General features: G+C 42.7%; 1 protein-coding gene across 1 annotated transcript in view; it reads right to left on the reverse strand.

Moving 5' to 3' along the window:
• The window catches only part of GNPAT (glyceronephosphate O-acyltransferase), a 50116-nt gene that overhangs the window by 6771 nt on the left and 19866 nt on the right, over positions 1 to 23479 (reverse strand). Inside the window, exons 9-14 of the mRNA XM_040350939.1 lie at positions 19456 to 19679; positions 14312 to 14557; positions 10895 to 10974; positions 8303 to 8443; positions 5854 to 5953; positions 2643 to 2736 (exon numbers count right to left, since the gene is read on the reverse strand). Coding sequence (XP_040206873.1) covers positions 2643 to 2736; positions 5854 to 5953; positions 8303 to 8443; positions 10895 to 10974; positions 14312 to 14557; positions 19456 to 19679 — 885 coding nt within the window. The remainder of the gene's footprint in view (positions 1 to 2642; positions 2737 to 5853; positions 5954 to 8302; positions 8444 to 10894; positions 10975 to 14311; positions 14558 to 19455; positions 19680 to 23479) is intronic.

Below are 23479 nucleotides of genomic sequence, written 5' to 3' on the forward strand. Positions count from 1 at the left end.
CTGCAACTTTGTGACATGGTGCATTATCCTGCTGGAAGGTGCCATCAGAAGATGGGTACACTGTAGTCATAAAGGGATGGACATGGTCAGCAACAATACTAAGATAAAGCATGGCATTTAAACGATGCTCAGTTGGTTCTAAGGGGCCCAAAGTGTGCCAAGAAAATATCCCCCACACCATTACACCACCACAACCAGCAGCCTGAACCTTTGATGCAAGCAGGATGGATCCATGCTTTTATGCAGTTTATGCCAAATTCTGACCCTACCATCTGAATATCACAGCTGAAATCAAGACTCATCAGACCAGGCAATGTGTTTCTAATCGTCTATTGTCCAATTTTGGTGAGCCTGTGCAAATTGTAGCCTCAGTTTCCGGTTCATGGCTGACAGTGGCACTCGGTGTGGTCTTCTGCTGCTGTAGCCCATCTGCTTAAAGGTTCGATGTGTTGTGCATTTAGAGATGGTATTCTCTATACCTTGGTTGTAATGAGTGATTATATGAGTTACTGTTGCCTTTCTATCATCTCGAACCTGCCCATTCTCCTCTGACATCAACAAGGCATTTTCGTCCCCACAACTGCCCCTCCCTGGATATTTTCTCTTTCAGACTATTCTCTGTAAACACTAGAGATGGTTGTGCATAAAAATCACAGTAGATTAGCAGTTTTTGGCAGCCTTTTTGGCACCAACAACCATGCCACATTTAAAGTCACTTAAATCCCCTTTCTTCCCCATTCTGATGCTCAGTTTGAACTTCAGCAAGTCATCTTCACCACATCTTGATGCCTAAATAGATTGAGATTCCCATGTGTGATTGGTTGATTAGCAATTTGTGTTACTAAGCAATTGAACAGGTGTACCTAATAAAGTAGCCGGTGAGAGAATATGTGCCATCACTGTTACAATTCTAGCACATGGAGTAGACTTATGCCGATCATGCCCCAGCAGTTGAATAACTTCTTACTAATTGTTCTTATATAAATGCAGTGGCATTTTATTAATGAAATAGCAAAACAAATAAAAAATTCCAAAAATTCATAGTTTGCCCTGAATTTTTTTTTGTAGCATGGTTGGTCAGCATCCTGAACTTCTAGACAAATGGGTGCTACAGGTCCCCAACCAACGAGGTGGAGCAAATCCTTTGGGGCATTCATACTTCAGAAGGTACATCCTTTCAGGAGTACAAGGAGGTGGCAAGATGACCATTGACGGCAAAACCCATACTCATGGGTTTCATTGAAATTTTGACTGGTGAAGCCAATTGAAAAGTAGACGTATTTATTAACCTCCCTGGCGGTATGATTATTTCAGAAAAAAGATGCTGAAAGCGGTACCATTATTTGCAAGGAAATTTGGTGTTTTATATTGTAGGCCTGTAATTCTTAGGAATAACTCACTTAAATCTGACCAAACAAGAGTCTAGTAGGCATACCGGGTATGACATTTTTTTAAAAACAAAATTATAAATGATAATATAATAAATAATTATAACAAATAATAATATAATTATAATAAAAATTATTCAATAATGTAATCAACTCAAAATCACTGAAATTTGCTCAGATGCAGAATTGTCGCTGTCATTACTTACTTATTTTTTTATGACGAATTTCCCCACAAATCGCTATCGCACAATTCTGCAAGTGATTATAATTTATTATAGCTGTTTTCTAGTTGTGGATTCAGCGAGGCAAGCCCGAGTCTGACTCGGGGTTACCGATCGCAGCACAGAAATGTAACCCCGAGTCAGACTCGGGAATACCGCCAGGGGGGTTAAACAAGCATGCAGGGAGAGAAACACAATACATAGTATTGGTTTAAAAAATTTCACTCTGACACAGTGGCGGCTACTGTAAAGAAAGAAAAAACTAATAGAGACAGGATCATTTCAGACAGATTTCAGGAGAGCCATACATCATCATTGCAGCTGGATGCAGGACTGCACAATCACCCAGCAGCTCCCAAGTGTGGAAATGACTAGATCCTGGCTCTGACCCCTCTGATAGAGTCTCACTCCTCCCACTACATTCTGCTCCCATCTGCAGCTGACAAAGCCATAACGCCATAATAACAATGTTTGAAAACAATGCACTTACCCCATCTTTGGCGTGGGCTACCCCTACCCCTGTGGCTCCTCCTCTGCATCACGGCGGCCACGCATCTCCTTCACCCTCCTCCTAGGCCAATAGGATCGCTTCTCCTTTCTGCCAATTGGGAAACGGGTCTCAGGACCCGCTTATTGATTGGCCAGGAGGAGAAACAGTGTGACATATTCATTTGCTATTGTCACAAAACTGGTTGGGCTTGGGGTGCAGTGTTCTACGCCCTGAGCCCACTCTTGTTTTAAGCCTAAAATCCCCCCCAAAAAAACTCTTTGGAATCCATTCGTCCGGCGCCCTCCATGTAGATTAGGGGGCTGGACGCATGGGCCCTGCTCTGACTAGCTAAGGAATTTAATACAATTTATATTTCCTAAGATGGGTGAAACCTTGCTATCTTTCTTTGAAGTTTCATGCTGGTCTCTGGTGGAATTCATTGAGATGAGAATGGATTATTCACACAGGCTTGTTACTGTAACTAAGATCACAAATATGCCAGAGAAGCTGTAAAAGAAAGTAGAACCAATTCATTATACTTACAGTTTACTAACTTTCACAAGACCCAAATTTACAAATGATGCAAGTGCGTTCTTTTGCATATCAGAAGATAAGGCTTCATAACAAGTAGTGGTTCCTGTAAAATGTACAATTAAATAATAAACTAGGAGATCTTCCTTTTTACAAGTTAGAATACAACACAGAACAGGGCTTGGTGTGCTAACCTAATTTACTAGGAATTTATGGTGTTAGAATGGGGAAGGTTAGATGGTGCCACTTATCTAGTTATGCACCCTAAACTTCTTTGCAATATACAGTACATCTTTGGTTTAAAAGGCATACATGATACCATATTTAATTTTCTATAATGTCATAATCTTAAATAGATACTGATTAAAGGAAATCTATAATAATGGAATATAGATGCTGACCACTCGAAAAATGCTAGTTGCCTAGCTATTAGGGTTGCACCGATACCGATACTAGGCGTTTTTGCCTAAAATGCTTCGATACCCAAAACCGATACCGGAAGCGACGTCAGCTTGGCAGTGGAAACGTCTCCTCCTCCCCTCTGGCTGGCCCTCTCTTCTGGCCCAGGGCCGTCTTAATGCACTGGCCAACCTGGGCACTGCCTATTTGGGCGGGATCTGTAGTGCTCCAATCATAGTGCATGTGGAGGAGTCCGGTGGGGATCGGCGCAGTACAAATCCAGCACAAATAGCAAAGGTAAAATCATGCCTCAATCTAGGTGGGGTATTGGGGAGGGGTGGGCTTCTCAGAGTCCACCCACCACCCCCGACGCTTTCCGGCAGTCTCCCATCCCTGCATGGCACACATCTTGAGCTCAGGACTAAGAGCTTCACCTCCGCAACCCAATCCCTTACAGTCACGATGTGCATAGTGTATAGCTAGCTACTGCATTATCGTTCCTTCCATGGAATGTTACAGGTCAGAACTGCAACCAGTAGCTAGCTGTACACTGTGCACATTGTAGCTGTATAGGAATCAGTATTTTAGCTCCAGTGTGTACTGTGTGGGGGAGCAGGAGCTCTGCTTGTGTACAATGCAAGAATGAGAAACAGAGCTCTGCCAGCAGTGATTCCTGTATTGTGCCCTCCTACCCCCCTGTACAGTGCCCTTCCTGTGTCATGTCCTCCTGCCCTCTACCAGCTGTTATCCCTGCCCCCATGTCTCCCAATGACCATCCCATCCCCATCCTCTTCCCCCCAGCAATCACAGCCTTTTCCATCCCAACTCTACCACCCCACCCTTAGCTACCCTGCCCTCATTTACCCCTTTGACAGAATAGCAGGTGAATGCAAATATATTCACGTTTTAGGTATTACTAGACAAGTGGTTATTAAATTTAAGAAATGGAGCCCACAAATGTAAAAAAGGATTAAGCACTTAAGACCCGGCGGACCATTATGCAGGTAAAGGACCTGGCCCCTTTTTGTGATTCGGCACTGCGTCGCTTTAACTGACATTTGTGCGGTCGTGCCACGTGGCTCCCAAACAAAATTGGCGTCCTTTTTTTCCCCACAAATAGAGCTTTCTTTTGGTGGTAATTGATGACCTCTACGTTTTTTTTTTTTTGCACTATAAACAAAAAATAGAGCGACAATTTTGAAAAAAATGCAATATTTTTTACATTTTGCTATAATAAATATTCCCAACAAATATATAACATTTTTATTTTTTTCCTCAGTTTAGGCCGATATGTATTCTTCTATATACAATAAGCGTTTATTGATTGGTTTGTGCAAAAGTTATAGCGTTTACAAACTAGGGGATAGTTTTATGGCATTTTTATTAATATTTTCTTTTTACTAGTAATGGCGGCGATCAGTGATTGTTTTCATGACGACATTATAGCGGACACATCGGACATTTTTGACACATTTTTGGGACCATTGTCATTTTCACAGCGAAAAGTGCTATAAAAATGCACCAATTACTGTGAAAATGACACTGGCAGTGAAGGTGGTTAACCAGGAGAGGGCGCTGTAGGGGTTAAATGTGCCCTAAGGGAGTGTTCTTACTGTGGGGGGGGCGTGGCTGTGCGTGTGACGTCACTGATCGTCGTTCCCTAACACAGAGAACAGACGATCAGTGACAGCCACACTAGGAAGAACGGGGAAAGGTTTGTTTACACTTACCACTCCCCGTTCAGATCTGTAAACGGATCGCAGAACACCGGCGGCGATCGGGTCCGCGGGTCCCGCAGAACAGGACCAAGTCGCGAGCACGCTGCTGGCTGGACACCCCCCCCCCCACTGGTTGGGCACCCCTGCCCTAAAACATATCACAAAATCTGGTCCCCCTGGGTAGAATCTGAACGTTCTATAGCAACTGAAGGTTGTGGTAGCTCCTAACCCTATAACGTATCCATTTCACAATGTATGTTGTAAATGTGCACTTTGTATGTATGGTTCACAGTCTGAGGATACTTCCTTATTTTCACAATTATGGTGATCTTTATGCTTATGTTTTTTTTTTTTTGAGATGTATACACTATTCTCTGTCATGGTGGTTGTTGCTCAAAGACTTTTTCGGTGTGATGTATTAATGTAATTAATGGACATTCTGTTTAATGCTATACTACATGTCTATGCGAGCGTTATACGCTCTGGTTTGTATTTTGTATCTTTTACAAACAATAAAGTTAACTTTAAAAAAAATGTAATAAAAAATTTGATACAAAAAACTGGCAGCAAATTGTGCACACAGGACTTTCTCACTGTTGGCAAAACGCATTTCACCCCCTAGTGTGCTTAATTGTTGATGCAGGACCACTAGGTGGGGGGGGGAATGCATCTAATTCTAAGGAACCTCTCTTGCGGGTGGCGAGCAGAGCTGAAGCCATGTTACGTTGGTCACTGTAAGATGGCATCCTGTGTGCGATCGGTGGACTTTTTTCTGTAGCATAGCGTAGCCTGACAAGCGGTTTAATATGATCTGCACCAGTTCATTACATCTCATGTTGGCCGATATCAGAGATAGGAGTATTCGTGCCATACTTTTTTTTTTTTTTGTGTACATGTGAGAATTTTTTGATGCTATATTTAACAAAATAAAAAGGGACAATATAAGGGGAGTTCATCATTAGGGTTACCTACACTTTAACTGAAATTACGATAAACTAATATACAATTGTTTGCCAAGGGTTGGAGCATTTTGTTGGTCATAATTGCTTATTTTAGTGCCTGGGTGAGTCTTAGATACACATACAATATAATGCTTCTGTGCTTACCAGCTATTATACACTGCGTGACAAAACTCCTCAAAGTAGATATGAATTGCTGTTCTGACCATTTCTTAGTCACGTCCTCTAATAGGTGTCTGGAGGCTAGCTGGAAAATGCAAAGGGTACAAATATAAAGTACACATTGGTCTTTGCTAAATTATCATTCTTTAAAATAAAGAGATGAAATAGGGATCATTACACTAAAAACATAATGAACTGGTTTACTTTCTCTTCTTAAAGAGGTGTTCTCACCCCCCCCCCCCCCCCCCCCCCCCGCCGAAACAATTAAAAGACTTTTAATATTAGGACACTTACAAGTTCAGGGTTCCCGCGATGTCGGCACCCCAGCCAATTTCTGGATCAACTGTCCGGTGATGCCGCTGCCATTCCTGGTAAGGGAAAATGTAAGTAAAGCCTTTCGGCTTCACAGCCGGTTCCGTACTGCGCATATGCGAAGCGTGCTGCACTTTCCAATTGGCACGGTGGCAGAGGAAGGAGGCCAAACTTCCATAGGATGGCGCTGTCTCTGGAAGTGGTGAAAGGGTACCTGTCAGAAGCAGGTATCCCCCCCTCCCTCCCTCCTGAAAGGTGCCAAATGTGGCATCGTAAGGGGGTGGGGGGAGACAGATAAGAGGAACTATGCTTTAAAGTTATTAAGTTACAATATATTCATAGAGTCTTCTCATAACAAAAGATGCGCATCTCTCACTTCCATCACATATCACAAAAATTAGGGGGAATAGTTCCCACTTATTCCTAGTACACACGAGAGGACCGTTTCCGCGGATAAATCCTCTGGCGGATTTTGATCTCATGGTTGTACTAACCATGAGATCAAAATCCGCGCGGAATTCCCTTTGCGGTGACGTGTCGCGCCGTCGCCGCGATGATGACGCGGCGACGTGCGCGACGCTGTAATATAAGGACTTCCACGCATGCGTCGAATCATTACGACGCATGCGAGGGATGGATTCGGACGGATTGATCCGGTGAGTCTGTACAGACCATCGGATCAATCCGCTCGACTGGATTCCAGCGGATCGATTTCTTAGCATGCTAAGAAATTTTGATCCGCTGGAAATCCATCGCCCGGAAAAATATCCGCGGATAAATATCCGCTGGATCGTACACACCAGCGGATCTATCCGCTGAAACCGGTCCACGGATAAATTTCAGCGGATCGATCCTCTCGTGTGTACGGGGCCTTAAACATAATGTGCAGAGCCAGGCTAATGATTTCTTTATGCCCCTGGGCCAACTGTACATCCAGAACTATGGGTTCCTTTAAAGGCTCACTAAAGGAAAAAAATGTTTTTGCTGAAATGACTGTTTACAGGGTATAGAGACATAAAAGTTAACTGATTCCTTTTAAAAATTATTAAAAATAGATTAAACTCAATCATATAATGTACCTGCAGTTTCACTTTCGTTTTTAAACTGGTTTCAGGTTTATGTGAAGTAAAGAGACACACAGAACAAAAACAAACAAATCCAGGGCAGTGTTTTGTTTTTAAAATGAATCTGATTGGTTTTGAGGAGTTTTAGACACACAGCTTGGACCACAGTGAAAAGCTGCCATGAGATTTTTCATAAGGAGCCAGACAAGCAGGAAGTGTGGAGATCACAGCAGAATTACAGCAACTTCAAAGCAAAAACGAACAATGAGGACATGAAACCAGGACTGCAGTAAGGTAAAGGAAGCCATTTAGCTAAAAAAAAAAATCCTTTAAGTCCAACTTACTATAACCATATATTAGCAGTTCTAATTCACAGACAGCATGGCCTTCAACCACTGCATTGGTGGTGGCCATCAAGCCTGCAACAGCTGCATGCAGTTTGATATAAATGGCTCTGCAATGTTAGGCTGTATCCATGTGACAAACCAATGGCTCTGGATATAGTCAGCCAAGTATGACTTGCATGACTCCACCCACTTATAAGAGGAGAGCAGTGAGGACAGTGGAGATAAAGAGCAGAAATACTAAGAATAGACCAGAGAGAAATATATCTACAGATGAAAATTATATGACTAGCTTAAAAGAGAAGTATGGGGTTTATTAAAAAAAAAAAAAAAAAAATCTCTGATAATAACCTAGGTTGATGCACTATTGATCCAATGCTGCATCCGTCTCCTGCCACCTCTCCACTGAGAACTGAACGATCAAACACAGCTGATTGCTCAGTTCTCCACTGCACTCTGAGCAGAGAGCTGTGACCGTCAGTCACCAGGTCTCTACTCCTCCAGTGCTCTCTGGAATGCTAGGCTGGGGAGGGAAGGGAGCGGCTGGCTCAATCTCCCAGCAGCTTTTTTTTTTTTTTTTAAACTTAGAAATATTTTATTTCAGGTCAGAATCACTTTTACATAAGTATTTGCCCCCCAAATTCCTACATTTATAATAATAAACTCACTCAAATGAGCTTAATATCTGAAACTTGGTTTCTGGTTCATACCTACCTGATAACCTTCAAAGAAGGGCTGAAACATTCTCAACAAAAACGCAACTGTTTCGGATCCTTTCTCCGTCATGACCAGTTCATGTGGACTGCCTTGAACCACATCAAATTTGGATAGTAGAAAGCAGCCTTCTTCAAAATCCTGACAAGGAAAAAATGACACTGAACTTGCGACACATATTCAGAATTGCATCAAGTAATGAGATGGAATTTACTTTAGTAATAAAAACATAGTAACATAGGTCTGTGGGAGACGAGATCATCGCTGCAGGGAACACAACAGAAATAGGAAACATACAGTTAAAGTGGTTGTAAACCTCACGCATGAAATATGAACAAAGCATATATTTCTATAGTGTATATTTGTCTCAATCCAGAGCACAAAGTGTCATTTCTATCTGCTACCCCATGTCTCTGCCATCAGCATGAATCATTTCTTACAAGTTTTCCTGACACCAAGAGAAAAAAGGTGACAGGGGTTGGACCTCTAGCTGATTGACAGCCTCAGCTCTGTTCCTGTGTGGAGGGGGTGTGCACCTTTCCTCCAGTCAGCTCTCAGACCTCTCCTCAAACTCTGCAGAGTGTAACTTCAGCTCTCCACCCCCTTGTTTCTGAATTCTCAGACAAGCTTAAAAATTCAGCACTTTAAAATGGATGTAGAGTAGAGAAGACTGAAGATAGACAGTTACAATTGATGTAGGAGTATTTGTTTCATCTCTGTGTATAACCAGAGGCCAGTCACTCCACTGGCTATATGTAAGGGTTTACAACCACTTTAACTACTTTGCGACCTGCCGCCGCCATTTTAACGCGGCAGGTCGGCTCCCCTGCGCGAGAGCCCATAGCTATACGTCGTCTCTCGCGCAACCCACACCAGGAGATGTGTGTGTAAACACACAGCTCCCGGTCCTGTCAGGGAGAGAAATGCTGATCTTCTGTTCATACAATGTATGAACAGAAGATCAGTCATTTTCCCTAGTGAGGCCACCCCCCCTACAGTTAGAACACACCCAAGGAACATACTTAACCCCTTCCCCGCCAGTGGCATTTTTATAGTAATGCAATGCATTTTTATAGCACTGATCGCTATAAAAATGCCAATGGTCCCAAAAATGTGTCCGAAGTGTCCGCCATAATGTCGCAGTACCGAAAAAAAAAAAAAAAAAAAAAACGCTGATCGCCGCCATTACTAGTAAAAAAAAAAAAAATATTAATAAAAATGCCATAAAAATACCCCCTATTTTGTAAACGCTATAACTTTTGCGCAAACCAAACGCTTATTGCGATTTTTTTTTACAAAAAATATGTAGAAGAATACGTATCGGCCTAAACTGAGGAAATAAATATTTTTTTTTATATATTTTTGGGGGATATTTATTAAAGCAAAAAGTAAAAAATATAATTTTTTTTCAAAATTGTCACTCTATTTTTGTTTATAGCGCAAAAACTAAAAATCGCAGAGGTGATCAAATACCACCGAAAGAAATCTCTATTTGTGGGGAAAAAAGGACGCCAATTTTGTTTGGGAACCACGTCGCACGACTGCGCAATTGTCAGTTAAAGCGACGCAGTGCCGAATCGCAAAAAGTGCTCTGGTCCGGGGGTTGAGTGGACGACCACAAAGCATCTCTTTTGGATGACCACAAAGCATCCTCAATCTGCTGTTCCCCAATGTTCTTGAATACTCTGGGGAATTTGCTATTAACATATCATATATGTTATTTTTTATTTTGTCCATAGTTCCCATTTTATATATGTTTTAACCCTAATGCCTCGTACACACGACCGGTTTTTCCATTGGATAAAAAGACAACGGTTTTCCCGATGGAATTTCCCTTCAAGTCTGCCTTGCATACACACAATCACATAAAAGTCCGGTGAACTTTTGACTGCCAAGAACGCGGTGACATAAAAGACTACGACAAGCTGACAAAATGAAGTTCTATGCTTCCGAGCACGTGTCAAATTGTTTGCGATCATGCGTGTTTTTTTTCCCGTAAAAGCATACAGACGAACGGTTTTCCCGCCAGGATTTTTTCCTGACGAAAAAAAAAAAAAAAGAGATCCTGCTCTTTTGTCCGGCAGTTTTCCCGTCGGAAAAACTGAGATGGAGCATACTCACGGCTGGGATTCCTGGCCAAAAGCTCTCATTGCAGGTTTTCCAACGGGATAACCGGTCGTGTGTATGAGGCATAAGAGCCAATACACACCTGAATCACAAAGGAACATGGTCTGTGCTTCAGTGCAATTTCAGCCCAATTATTTGAGTGGGCTGAAATCGCACTAGTGTAGTAGTGCATAGAATACTTTTCCAAAACGCACAGCACCAAATTAGATCGTACTGCAGTACCAAGTGATCTGGTGCAGGAAAATGCACTGCACTTGCAATCTGGGTTTGGAGTATTGTTAGAAATATACTGGCACCAGCAGTAGCTTTCACATCCAGTGCGACCTAAATGTGGTGCGTGAAACGCACACAAAATGCAGGTTTCCTGAACCGCGTTCTGGCATAAGTGAGCGCTAAGTCGATGTTGCTGTGCCCACATCACTTTTGTACAATCTTACATACTGTAATGCTAAATATTTTTCTTACTTTCTTTTCAAAACCAGGAAAGAAGATGAACTCTTTGGAAAAAAGATTTCTTAGGAAGTCGAACATTTCGTAAACATCCTCTGAAAAAAAAAAAAAACACACACACACACACACACACAATAGTCAATAAATGTAAAAACAAACAAAAAAAAAAATTGTCAAATGTAAAAAAATAAATAAAAATCAGCAGTTTAAATAAAAAACATGCAATACAATGGCTATCCTATTCACAATATATGTACACATTTTATACATTCTATTTTAATTTTATTTGCTGTAACCTCTGATGCACCCCTAATGACATCAAGGAACCAAAAAGTGCAATCACAGTCACACAGGCTCCCCTTATGATCACGGCTAGTATAGTGTCCAGCGGTAGTTTCCCTGCATTTTGTTACCAGCCTGTCCTAGCATGTAAAGTGTATCTTATAAATCACATCTGGTATTGTATGAATCATCATGTTAATATTGGAAAAGTACCATACAGGGTAATCCCCAAAAAGGAAGAGAGAAACTGATAACTGATCAATTTATTAACTGTATTCATTATACTGGCAATTTGCCTGGACAGAAATAATAGCCCGTAAAACTGAAATTTGTATCAGATTTACATCAATATAGCCTCATTATGCTTGTGCTTGCGCTGGTAAAAACATACAACTAAGCCAAGTCTTTACCACCCCACGTCCGCTCCCCTTAAACATTAAAGGCTGTAAATAGAGGGGGAGAGTACATATGCTGTGGCCACAGAGTGGAATTGATTTAAAGCGGAGGTTCACCCTAAATTATACGTTTGGCTGTTTAAAACCACCAGCCATTGATAGTAATCTATCCGTTTTTTTTTTGTTAATCGGCCTCCTTACCTTTGTACTCTGGCCTTTTGTGAGCTGTCACTCACTTTTCCCAGCGGGAGTGGGCGTGGACTCCAAATTTCCCCGACCAGCACTATGTCTCCTGGGAGTCCAGAGAATCCCAGGAGACGCCATGTGCTGAAATCCCGCGATATCTCGCGGGTCACGTGACTAGTCAAGCGGGTCATGTGACTCGGCAAGCGTGTCATGTGACGTGGGCGGCTACGATTCCTCCATTTTAGCATTCACCGCATCCCGGAAGGACAAGGAGCTGGGCTTCACAGTGACCACAGTAAAGATGGAAACGTCCATCTTGGAATTTTAAAAGATATTCTTTTATGGCGATTTGCAATGCAGCGGGCTAAAAGACTGGGACAGATGAGCGATTACCTTCACAAGGTAAGAGCGGCAAAAGCCATTAAAAAAAAAAAAAAACGAAAACCCGCGGAACCCCCGCTTTAAGTCAAGTCGATTAAATCACTAGTAAAAAGCTTTGAATTAAAGGGGTTGTAAAGATTTGTTTTTTATTTTCGAAATAGGTTCCTTTAAGCTAGTGCATTGTTGGTTCACTTACCTTTTCCTTCGATTTCCCTTCTAAATGTTTTTTTTCTTTGTCTGAATTTCTCACTTTCTGTTTCTCCTCAGTAAGCTGTTCTGGCTGACTAACCCCCAGTCAGAACGGCTCAGATGATGGGGGCAAGCTTACTGAGGAGAGACAGGAAGTTAGAAATTCAGACAAAGAAAATAAAATTTAGAAGGGAAATCGAAGGAAAAGGTAAGTGAACCAACAATGCACTAGCTTAAAGGAACCTATTCAGAAAATAAAAAATGAACCTTTACAACCTCTTTAACTCGATTTAAATCATAATTGTTAAAGGAGCAACTGTCATCTGTGTCCCGCAGCGGCTTCTCCTCTGACCCGCTGGTGACTCACAGACAGTCCCATTCACTTTAATGGGACGGCTGGTGATGCGGCAGTGACACAACAAGGTGAAGGACGTGGTGGCAGCAGGTGAGTGGATGCCCGCTAACAGGCACTGCCATGATGGAGCTAAAATGACAGATACTCTTTAAAGTGGAGCTCCACCAAGATTTTTTTTTTAAATGCTGCAAACCTGAAGTGCCTGTTGCTAGGCAGATCGTCCTAATCTGCCACTTCCTGATCCGCGGTCCGCCTTCTTTCTTCTGTTCCTTGGCTGCCTCCTGTGGAATGGTGGAGCGGTGTCTTCTGGGACCTTGTGTGTGTCCCAGGAGACATCATCCATTCACGTCACGCCGCGCGCAGTAGGGAATCGGGCGGTGAAGCCGCAAGGCTTCACTTCCTGATTCCCTCACCGAAAATGGCGGCAGGGCAGCCGAGACCCGAGCGATTGCTCGGATTCGGCTGTCGTCATCGAGGGAACCCTAGATAGGTAAGTCTCCTTATTAAAAGTCAGCAGCTACAGTGTTAGGAGTGGTTGGAGGAGGCAACTTCTGCTCAGATTGCCGCAACGATCTGACCAGAAGTGGGGGGAGTAAAGGGGGGGCTGGATGCAAAGCAGAACTTCCCTTTTTTGGTGAAGTTCTGATTTAAAGTGGTTGTAAGCCCACTTTGACTACTTGCGCCTAGATTAAGGCTTACCTGTAGGTGCAAGAAATATCTCCTTTAAGGGTCACTAAACGAAAACATTTTTTTTAGCTAAATAGCTTCCTTTACCCTACTGAAGTCCTGGTTTCATGTCCTCATTGTTCGTTTTTGCTTTGATGTTGCTGTAATTCTTCTCTGTTCTGTACACTTCCTGGTTGTCTGTTTCCTGATCACCGCAGTATTGGGAGATTTCTCACTGTGGTGACTAATCAAGGAGGTGTGTCTAAAACCCCTCGGCACCAATCCAGTTTCGTTTTGCAAAACCTTCACTGCCCTCTATTGGCTCTCTGGCTCTGTACATCAGAGAACCAGGAAACAACAGCAAAAACGAAACTAAACGGTAGGTACATTATATGATTGGTTTTTATCTATTTTTAATCATTTTTAAAAGGAATCAGTTAACTATTATGTCTCTATACCCTATAAACAGTAATTTCATCATTTTTTCCCTTTAGTGACCCTTTAACCTACACCGTTAAGAAGATATATGCAGAAAACACTGCATGCGCGCCGCAGACAACGGTGCAGGCGCACTGAGCGTCCCGGCATTCTGAATGGGATAATGCCAGGATTATGCCGGTCCCACGCGCGGGAGCGACACCATCAGCACTCCAGCCAGTCGCCAATCACTGCGATACCAGGAAGAAGCTCCGAGGAGACATGGCGGCGGCTGGGAATGAGGAGCACTTAAGGGGCTTCGATTTCAGGTAAGTGCCACATAATGAGCTAGTATGCTATGCATATTAGCTCATTATGCCTTTCTCTTACAGGTGGGTTTTTTTCCTGGATTATTTTAAGAGGGTTTACTTCCTCTTTAAGTAGTTAACCACTCCAGTATCTACCAAAAACCAAAATATCAATATAAAAGAAACCAATTGTTAACTACAATTACACCTCTTGCTGTTTCTCTTTCTAGACACAACCAATAGAATTTCTCACCACTCCTTGAACTCTGTGCCATTTTCATCGCTAGAACCACCAGAGCAGGCCTTGCGTAAACATTGACCATCTGATTCCTGTAGGAGGCCCACATGAGTACAGAGACTGCTCTACTGAACACCAGCTCTTCTGTGAAAACCTCATCTGGGTTGCTGTCAAACAGAAAGACCTCACCATCGACAAGCTTTGTGATATTTGCATGAAGGTCCAGACTGGAACGCACCACTTTACTAGCAGATAGGTTATCTATAGTCAAAAAGAAAACAAAATTTGAGGATTCAGATTTGAGAAAATAAAACAATCTTGTGGGGTTACAAACAAGTTTACTAAGGCCCATTTCACACTGGGGTGGGAGGTGCGGTGGCGGTAAAGCGCTGCTATTTTTATCTGTGCTTTACTGCCAATTTCGTGGCGCCATTTGGCTGCTAGTGAGTGGTTTTACCTCCCGCTAGCGGCCGAGAAAGGGTTAAAACCTCCCGCAATGCGCCTCTGCAGAGGCACATTGCCGGTGGTATAGCCGCGCTGTCCCATTAATTTCAATGGGCGGGAGCGGGGAAGGAGCGGTATACACACCGCTCCAAAGATGCGGCTAGCACACGGCTCCAGTGCAATAGCCCTCGAGGCTTTCACACTGGAGAAACAGCAGCAGCTGTTCAGGGTCGGTTTGCAGGCGCTATTTTTAGTGCAATAGCGCCTGCAAACTGCTCCAGTTTGTTTTGCAAGAAAATTATCCCTGTATATTGTGTTTACCAAGATGCACGTCCAAGAGTCTTTTAAAACTATCAATATTCCCTTTGACACGACCAATTGTGGAAGAGAGTTCCACATCCTTATTGCCCCGACAGTGAAAACCCCTACACAGCTTAAGGTTAAACCTTTCTCCTCCAATCTCATTGTGGGTCCCCATGTCCTCTTACACTCCCAGAGATTGAAAAGCTTCCTTCCTACGCTGGAATCACCATTAAAGTATTTGTTTAATAAACTTAGCGCTTGTAGTTATTCCTCGCAATTGAGGTCCTCCAGTCCCCCCGAGGTTCTCCCCTTAGTGAGTAGTTAGCATTTTTATTTTTATCCCCCAAGTGCATCACTTTACATTTTTCAACATTAAAGTGGATGTAAACCCCCAGTGAAGTGAACAGCCTCAGATGATACACAGAGATTGAACAAATCTCCCTACATAAATTTTACATGTATATCTGCTGTCTTTCCCTTTTTATATTCTTTAAAATTCTTACATTGTGTTAGAATTTTTACTTCCTCATTCTGCACTGGGTGCGGATTCCTGGCTTACACTTGGAGACAACGGATTGGAGGAAAGGCATCCCCCCCCCCCCGCTCTAGAAAGGGAGAGACTTGCAAAGCTGTGACAAGACAAGCTCTCGGCTAATCTATTTATAGCAACCTCGCTTTTACCTCCCGTCTCAGAGAACTTGCCAGAAGTTATCATGCTGATAGCAGAGAAACAAAAAAGCAGAAACACACAGTACTCAGTGTTTTGGAGAGAGATAAGAAAACACTACAGATATTTGTGCCTAGGTCAAATTTCATGAATCAGGTTTACATCCATCTTAAACCTCATCTGCCATGTAGTTGCCCACGCCATACATTTTTCAGGTCTTCCTGCAAAAATTTATATATCCTGAAGTTATTGCCCTGCTTATTTTTGTGTTGTCTGCAAAAACAGATTGAGCCATTTATACTGACATGTTTATAATTTATAAAGATTTTAAACAAAATTGCTCCCAAGACAGAACCTTGGGGTACCCAATCTACCACTCCAGACCAGTCTGAGTAGACGTTATTTATCACCATATCACCACCGTTTGGACATGCCCCTGTAACCAGTTTTCCATCCATAAAAATATGGTCCATGCCTACAGACCTTAGTTTGTAGATTAAGGGTTTATAGGGAGCGGTATCGAATGCTTTTGCAAAATCCAGATACGCCACATCCACAGACCTTCCCTTATCTAGATGGCAGCTTACTTCTTTGTAGAACGTCAACAGATTGGTCTGGCAGGAACGACTCTTCGTAAACCCATGCCGATTACTGGTAATGATACAGTTTTCATCGGCACCAAAAACGCACCTCCCCATTGAAATGCATTGAAAACACAGAAGGAATTTTTTTAGTGAAAAACACCATAAGCTTGGTAAAAAAATCACAGCAAAATCACGGTTGTTTTTGGCAGCCATTATCTTTCGGCACAACACTAAAAACCCTATTTTTGGCAGTCATAATTTTGGTGCATCACTTGTATATATATGTTGCGGTTAACAAGTGGTTTACCGGGACTATGGCTGAAGATATCAGCCATAGCCCCGGTATTGCTCTTTTCAGCCTGGAGGCTGGCTTTCTTTTGACAGTGTTCTGAGTGGCTCTTAGGTGTTGCTTACCGCCCGAGAAACAGTCCAACAGTGTGGCCGGCTGGTCACAGAGGTGATAAAAGACTAGATCATCTTTGATCGCCTCTATGGCTTTGGAAAACTGGAGCAACGTCATGACGTCACGTCCGGTCCAGGGTGGAAGTAAACAATTATTTATTTATTTTTTAAACAAGAGATTAAAAATTTGACTTGGTCAAATTGTGGGTCATGGTTCAAATGTTATGAACTTCTTGTATACGTGCATTAACCACTTCAGCCCCGGAAGGATTTATTCCCCTAATGACCAGGCCATTTTTTGCGATATGGCACTGTGTCGCTTTAACTGACAATTGTGCAGTTGTTCGAAGCTGTACCCAAACAAAATTGAGGTCCTCTTTTTCCCACAAACAGAGCTTTCTTTTGGGGGTATTTGATCACCTCTGCGATTTTTATTTTTTGCCCTATAAACAAAAAAATATAAGTATAAAAATATAAGTATTTAGTCAGCCACCAATTGTTTCCCCACTTAAAAAGATGAGAGAGGCCTGTAATTGTCATCATAGGTATACCTCAACTATGAGAGACAAAATGTGGAAACAAATCCAGACAATCACATGGTCTGATTTGGAAAGAATTTATTTGCAAATTATGGTGGAAAATAAGTATTTGGTCAATATCAAAAGTTCATCTCAATACTTTGTTATATATCCTTTGTTGGCAATGACAGAGGTCAAATGTTTTCTGTAAGTCTTCACAAGGTTGTCACACACTGTTGCTGGTATGTTGGCCCATTCCTCCATGCAGATCTCCTCTAGAGCAGTGATGTTTTAAGGCTGTCACTGGGCAACATGGACTTTCAACTCCCTCCAAAGGTTTTCTATGGGGTTGAGATCTGGAGACTGGCTAGGCCACTCCAGGACCTTGAAATGCTTCTTACAAAGCCACTCCTTCGTTGCCCGGGCGGTGTGTTTGGGATCATTGTCATGCTGAAGAACCCTGCCACGTTTCATCTTCAATGCCCTTGCTGATGGGAGGAGGTTTGCACTCAAAATCTCACGATACATGGCCCTATTCATTCTTTCATGTACATGGATCAGTCGTCCTGTTCTTTTTGCAGAGAAACAGCCCCAAAGCATGATGTTGCCACCCCCATGCTTCACAGTAGGTATGGTGTTCTTTGGTTGCATCTCAGCATTCTCTCTCCTCTAAACACGACAAGTTGTGTTTCTATCAAACAGTTCAACTTTGGTTTCATCCGACCATATGACATTCTCCCAATCCTCTTTTGGATCATCCAAATGCTCTCTAACAAACCTCAGACAGGCCCAGACATGTACTGGCTTAAGCAGGGAGACATGTCTGGCACTGCAGGATCTGAGTCCCTGGCAGCATAGTGTGTTACTGATGGTAGCCTTTGTTACGTTGGTCCCAGCTCTCTGCAGGTCATTTACTAGGTCCCCCCGTGTGGTTCTGGGATTTTTGCTCACCAGTCTTGTGATCATTTTGACCCCACGGGGTCGAGGGAGATTATCAGTGGTCTTGTATGTCTTCCATTTTCTAATTATTACTCCCACAGTCGATTTCTTCACACCAAGCTACTTGCCTATTGCAGATTCAGTCTTCCCAGCCTGGTGCAGATCTACAATTTTGTTTCTGGTGTCCTTCAACAGCTCTTTGGTCTTCACCATAGTGGAGTTTGGAGTGTGACTGTTTGAGGTTGTAGACAGATGTCTTTTATACTGATACTAAGTTCAAACAGGTGCCATTAATACAGGTAATGAGTGGAGGACAGAGGAGCCTCTTAAAGAAGAAGATACAGGTCTGTGAGAGCCAGAAATATTGCTTGTTTGTAGGAGACCAAATACTTATTTTCCACCATAATTTGCAAATAAATTCTTTCCAAATCAGACAATGTGATTGTCTGGATTTGTTTCCACATTTTGTCTCTCATAGTTGTGGGAGAACTTGCACAATTGGTGGCTGACTAAATACTTTTTTTGCCCCACTGTATATATCATCCCCCCCCCCTTCTTTACTTTTTGCTATAATAAATATCCCCCCCTAAAAAAAAAAAAAAACAATAATATTTCTTCAGTTTAGGCCAATGTGTTTTCTTCTACATATTTCTTATAGAAAAAAAAAAACGTATATTGTGTATATTGATTGATTCGTGCAAAAGTTATAGAGTATACAAAATAGGGGATATATTTATGGCATTTCAATTATTATTCATTTTTTTTACTAGTAATGGCGGTGATCAGCAATTTTTAGCGGGACTGCTAAATTGCGGTGGACAGATCGTTACTTATGACACTTTTTTGGGACCAGTGACATTACAGTGATCAGAGCTAAAAATAGCAACTGATCACTGTATAAATGACATTGGCAGAGAAGGGGTTAACACTAGGGGGCGATCAAGGGCTTAAGTGTTTCCTAGGTAGGTGTTTCTAACTGTGGGCGGAGGGGAGTAGAGAGAGATTGCTGTTCCTGATTACTAGGAATAGACTATCTCTCTCTCCTCCCTTGACAGAATGGGCATATGCTTATTTACATCGACAGATCCCCATTCTGGCTCTCCGAGGAGCGATCACGAGTGGATGGCAGACATCGGAGCCGCCAGCCATGCGCATCGGCTCCACCTGCTATAGCCATTAAAGGGACCGCCGTACCAGTACGGCGATTCACGCAGCCACGCCAACCTGCCGCACTATAAGTGCGGCGGCTGGTCGGCAAGCGGTTAAACTACTTCTTGTGCAAACTATTACTCATATACATACCAGGCCACTCTAGACATCCTCCAAAGGCCTCTGTTAAATCCTTCAGCCACAAAGTCTTGTCAACCAATAGATTGTAACTGAGTGAAGGAAAATTCTGTAGCAAAATGGCTGCTATCAAGGTTCCGGGGCTGAGGACCATGTTGGCTATTTGGTGAAGCTCTACTTTATAGGCCACGTCAGAAATAAACTTCTGAATATCATCTGAAGGTTTCTGAGAAAGATGCCTAAGAAAAACATTAACACAAATAATATACAGCCAATTATTAATAGTGTACAACACAAATAGAATGGCAATAAAAGGAGAGAAAAAAAAAAACTCACAGGAAAAAACTCACAAGAAACAAAAGGAAAAGACCAATTGGTAAGCCAGCAAAACATTTGCTTACATAGTTTTCTACACATGGTAACGTATTTAAAGAATGTAATATTTTGCAGCCTACCAGTTCTTTAGATGTAATGGCTGCATTGGTTCTTTTTTTATAGGCATTATAAACTCTCCTACTTGCACCTTGCGTTTTTCACCCACATAAGATGTGCATTAATCATGTAGTTTCAAGGTGTCATTTGTTGGCCTGCACACACATCCTATAGCAGAGTAATGCCGCGTACACACGATCATTTTTCGGCATGAAAAAAACATAGTTTTTCAAAAATGTCATTTAAAAGGATCGTGTGTGGGCTACACATCATTTTTCAGGTTCTGAAAAACGACAAAAAAAAAAAAATTCGAACATGCTGCATTTTTTAACGTCGTTTTAAACTATGTCGTTTTTCGGGTTGTAAAAAATGATCGTGTGTGGGCTAAAACTACGTAAAAAACCTGCGCATGCTCAGAAGCAAATTATGAGATGGGAGCGCTCGTTCTGGTAAAACTACCGTTCATAATGGAGTAAGCAGACTCATCACGCTGTAACAGACAGAAAAGCGCGAATCGTCTTTTACTAACACGGAATCAGCTAAAGCAGCCCAAAGGCGAATGTAACTTCCCCTTTATAGTGCCGTTGTACGTGTTGTACGTCACCGCGCTTTGCTAGATAATTTTTTTAAAACGATGGTGTGTAGGCAACGTCGTTTTAATGATGAAGTTGGGAAAACTTTTTTTTTTTTCAAGCTGAAAAATGATCGCGTGTACGTGACATAAGGCTCAGTTCACACATGTCCGGGCACGGTTTCAGCGCAATTTTTAAAAGGAGTCCGGTGTGGTTTTGTTCACCAGTTCAGGTGTAATTTTTTACTTGAAATCGCACTTAAACCGGACTGAAAAACGCACAGGACTTTTAAAAACCACACCAGGGCTGGCCTGCAGATTTGTGAACCAGCTCCATAGAGAAGGCTGCCGGTTCATATGTTAGGAATTGGATGCGGTTCAAAGCACATCCAATTTGCGTATATGTGAACCCAGCCTAAAGTTTCTGTTTGTGTTAAAAAATTAAGCATACAACATGGCACTGCACAGTACGGTACATTTATAAACGGCATAGTAGACAAGTGGTTACATCAAGCCCATAGCTGCAGCTGCGACCTTGGTACCAGCTTTAAGGGCCGGCGAAGAGCTTTCTGATAAGGCTCTAGAGCTGCACGACCACCTTTATAGGATTTTTAAAAAGTGTCCCCCAAACCCCGGATCCCCCTTTACTGGCAGAACCCATGCCAGTTCCCGGGCACCTCTGTTACTTTGGGAAGCCAGGGACCGCGGGAAACAGTTTGTGCAGTGAGAACAGAAGAATCGCAGGAAACATACATTCCCTGATCCCTCCTGACCCTGGAAACAACATGTATTATGTCACTTCCAGGGTCACAACTGTCATTCTTTAACTAATGTAGTTGAGGATGCAGCTATTCAAACACAATATGTGTTTGAATAGCTGCACTAGAGGCAGGGGAGACACTGGGGGTCGAATAGACCCCCAAGTTTAGTTTTGTACTTTCTCCAACCATGTTTTCTTTCCCAACTTATAACTAAAGCCTCGTACACGTGATCGGATTTTCCGCAGACAAAGCGTCTGACTTTTGTCTGAAGGGAGTTGGCCAGGAATTTGTCTTGCATAAAAACGGCACACAATTGTCGGCCAACAAACACCAACGTAGTGACGTACTACGCAGATTTTCAGGTCTTTAGCGCCACCCTTTGGGCACCTTCTGCTAATGTTGTGTTTGGTGAGCATTACTTCCGAGAATGCGTGTTTGTACTTTGCACCTTTGTCTGACGGACTTATGTACACACGATCGGAAAATCCGACAACAGACCATTGTCCATGGAAAATTTTAAAGCCTGCCATTCAACATTTGTCCACAGAAAATCCGACAACAATTGTCCGATGGAGCGTACAAACGGTCGGATTATCAGCCAACAGTCTGTTAACACACAATTCCCGTCGGAAAATCCGATCGTGTGTACGAGGCTTAAGTTTGGATTCTTTTAAAACAAAATGCCAAGATATTTTCATATAAAACCCAATATCTAATTCTTCCTACAAAACTAAGTGGCAGTCATTCTCTTTTGCGCTACCAAAATCTCATCAAGATTAATATCATTAATCGATTGATATCATATCTTTTATGTAAAAATACAGCTTCTGCAGCAGTGTAGTGAAATAGAGAAGATTTTAAAGCCCTGGTTAAAAAGTGGAAGTTCTAACGCAAAACCTACTCTAACCCAGTGGGCTAAATGAAAAAAAAACCCAGAAGAGCTCAGGAGGAGTCGCTGAACTAACCAACTATCCAATGTCAGTACAGCGATCTCCCCACTGAGCTATTGTGTTCCGACAGGGGGATGGTCCCCCTGTCAGAACACTCCGGTCAGCACTCTCAGCCATTGCCTGAGAAAGCTGATCAGATGCCGATTGGCAGACCTTTTTCTGTCATGTCCCTTTGACAGAGTCCGGATGTTTGGCCGGCTTCTGTCGAATAGGCTGCCATACACACAGGCCGAATGTCGGATGGTTTTTATTGAACCACCCCATATTCAGCCCGTGTGTACAGGGCTTGACACTGTATTAAATATATATATATATATATATATATATATCGTATTTTCCAGCGTATAAGACGACTTTCTGGATGCAAAAAAATGCATCCAAAGTCGGGGGTCGTCTTATACGCCGGGTACGGTCTCTGCCATCACTCACTTTTTTCCTGAATAGGCGGTGCGGTGTAGTGACAGTCTCCGTGCTGCGAGCGTCAATGATTTAAAAGACGCTCCTTCTCCTCAGAGTGTTCTGTGATAGGCGGAACACAAATCTTCCCAGCAGCGCCTCTGTTCTGTGTTCCTCCTATCACAGATGCCTTCTCATCCTCGGACGAGATGAGAAGACGTCCCTGATAGGCGGAACACAGAACAGAGGCGCTGCTGGGAAGATTTGTGTTCCGATTAACACAGGACAGTCTGAGGAGAAGGCGCGTCTTTTAAATCATTGACGTGCGCAGCAGGGAGACTGTCACCGCACCGCCTGAAAAAAAAGTGAGTGATGGCACTGGGGGGGGCAAGTTCAGGCACAGTGGGGGCAAGCTCAGGCACAGTGGGGGCAAGCTCAGGCACAGAGGGGGTGCAAGTGATGGCACAGAGAGGGGGCAAGTGATGGCACAGAGAGGGGGCAAGTGATGGCACAGAGAGGGGGCAAGTGATGGCACAGTGAGGGGGCAAGTGATGGCACAGTGAGGGGCAAGTGATGGCACAATGAGGGGCAAGTGATGGCACAATGAGGGGCAAGTGATGTAATGGCACAGTGAGGAATGTAATGTAATGGCACAGTGAGATTTGAAAAAGCCTGTTTCTGTCAGCGGTTCTGGCTACCCCTCAGCTTCCAGAAAGACTAGTAAGAAGGGGGTAGTCTTATACAGTGAGTATATACCAAAACCAAAATTGTTCCTGGAAAATTAGGGGGTCATCTTATACGCCGGAAAATACGGTATATATTATATATATATATATATATATATATATATGGCTGGGATATGCTACCCATATAGTTACTATGGGGCTTCCGTTGTCGGCTGCCCCCCCTGCACACGCCTACAAACTGAA

This window comes from Rana temporaria, chromosome 4 (genome assembly GCF_905171775.1).
Source record: "Rana temporaria chromosome 4, aRanTem1.1, whole genome shotgun sequence".
In the NCBI taxonomy this organism is placed as follows: Eukaryota; Metazoa; Chordata; class Amphibia; order Anura; family Ranidae; genus Rana; species Rana temporaria.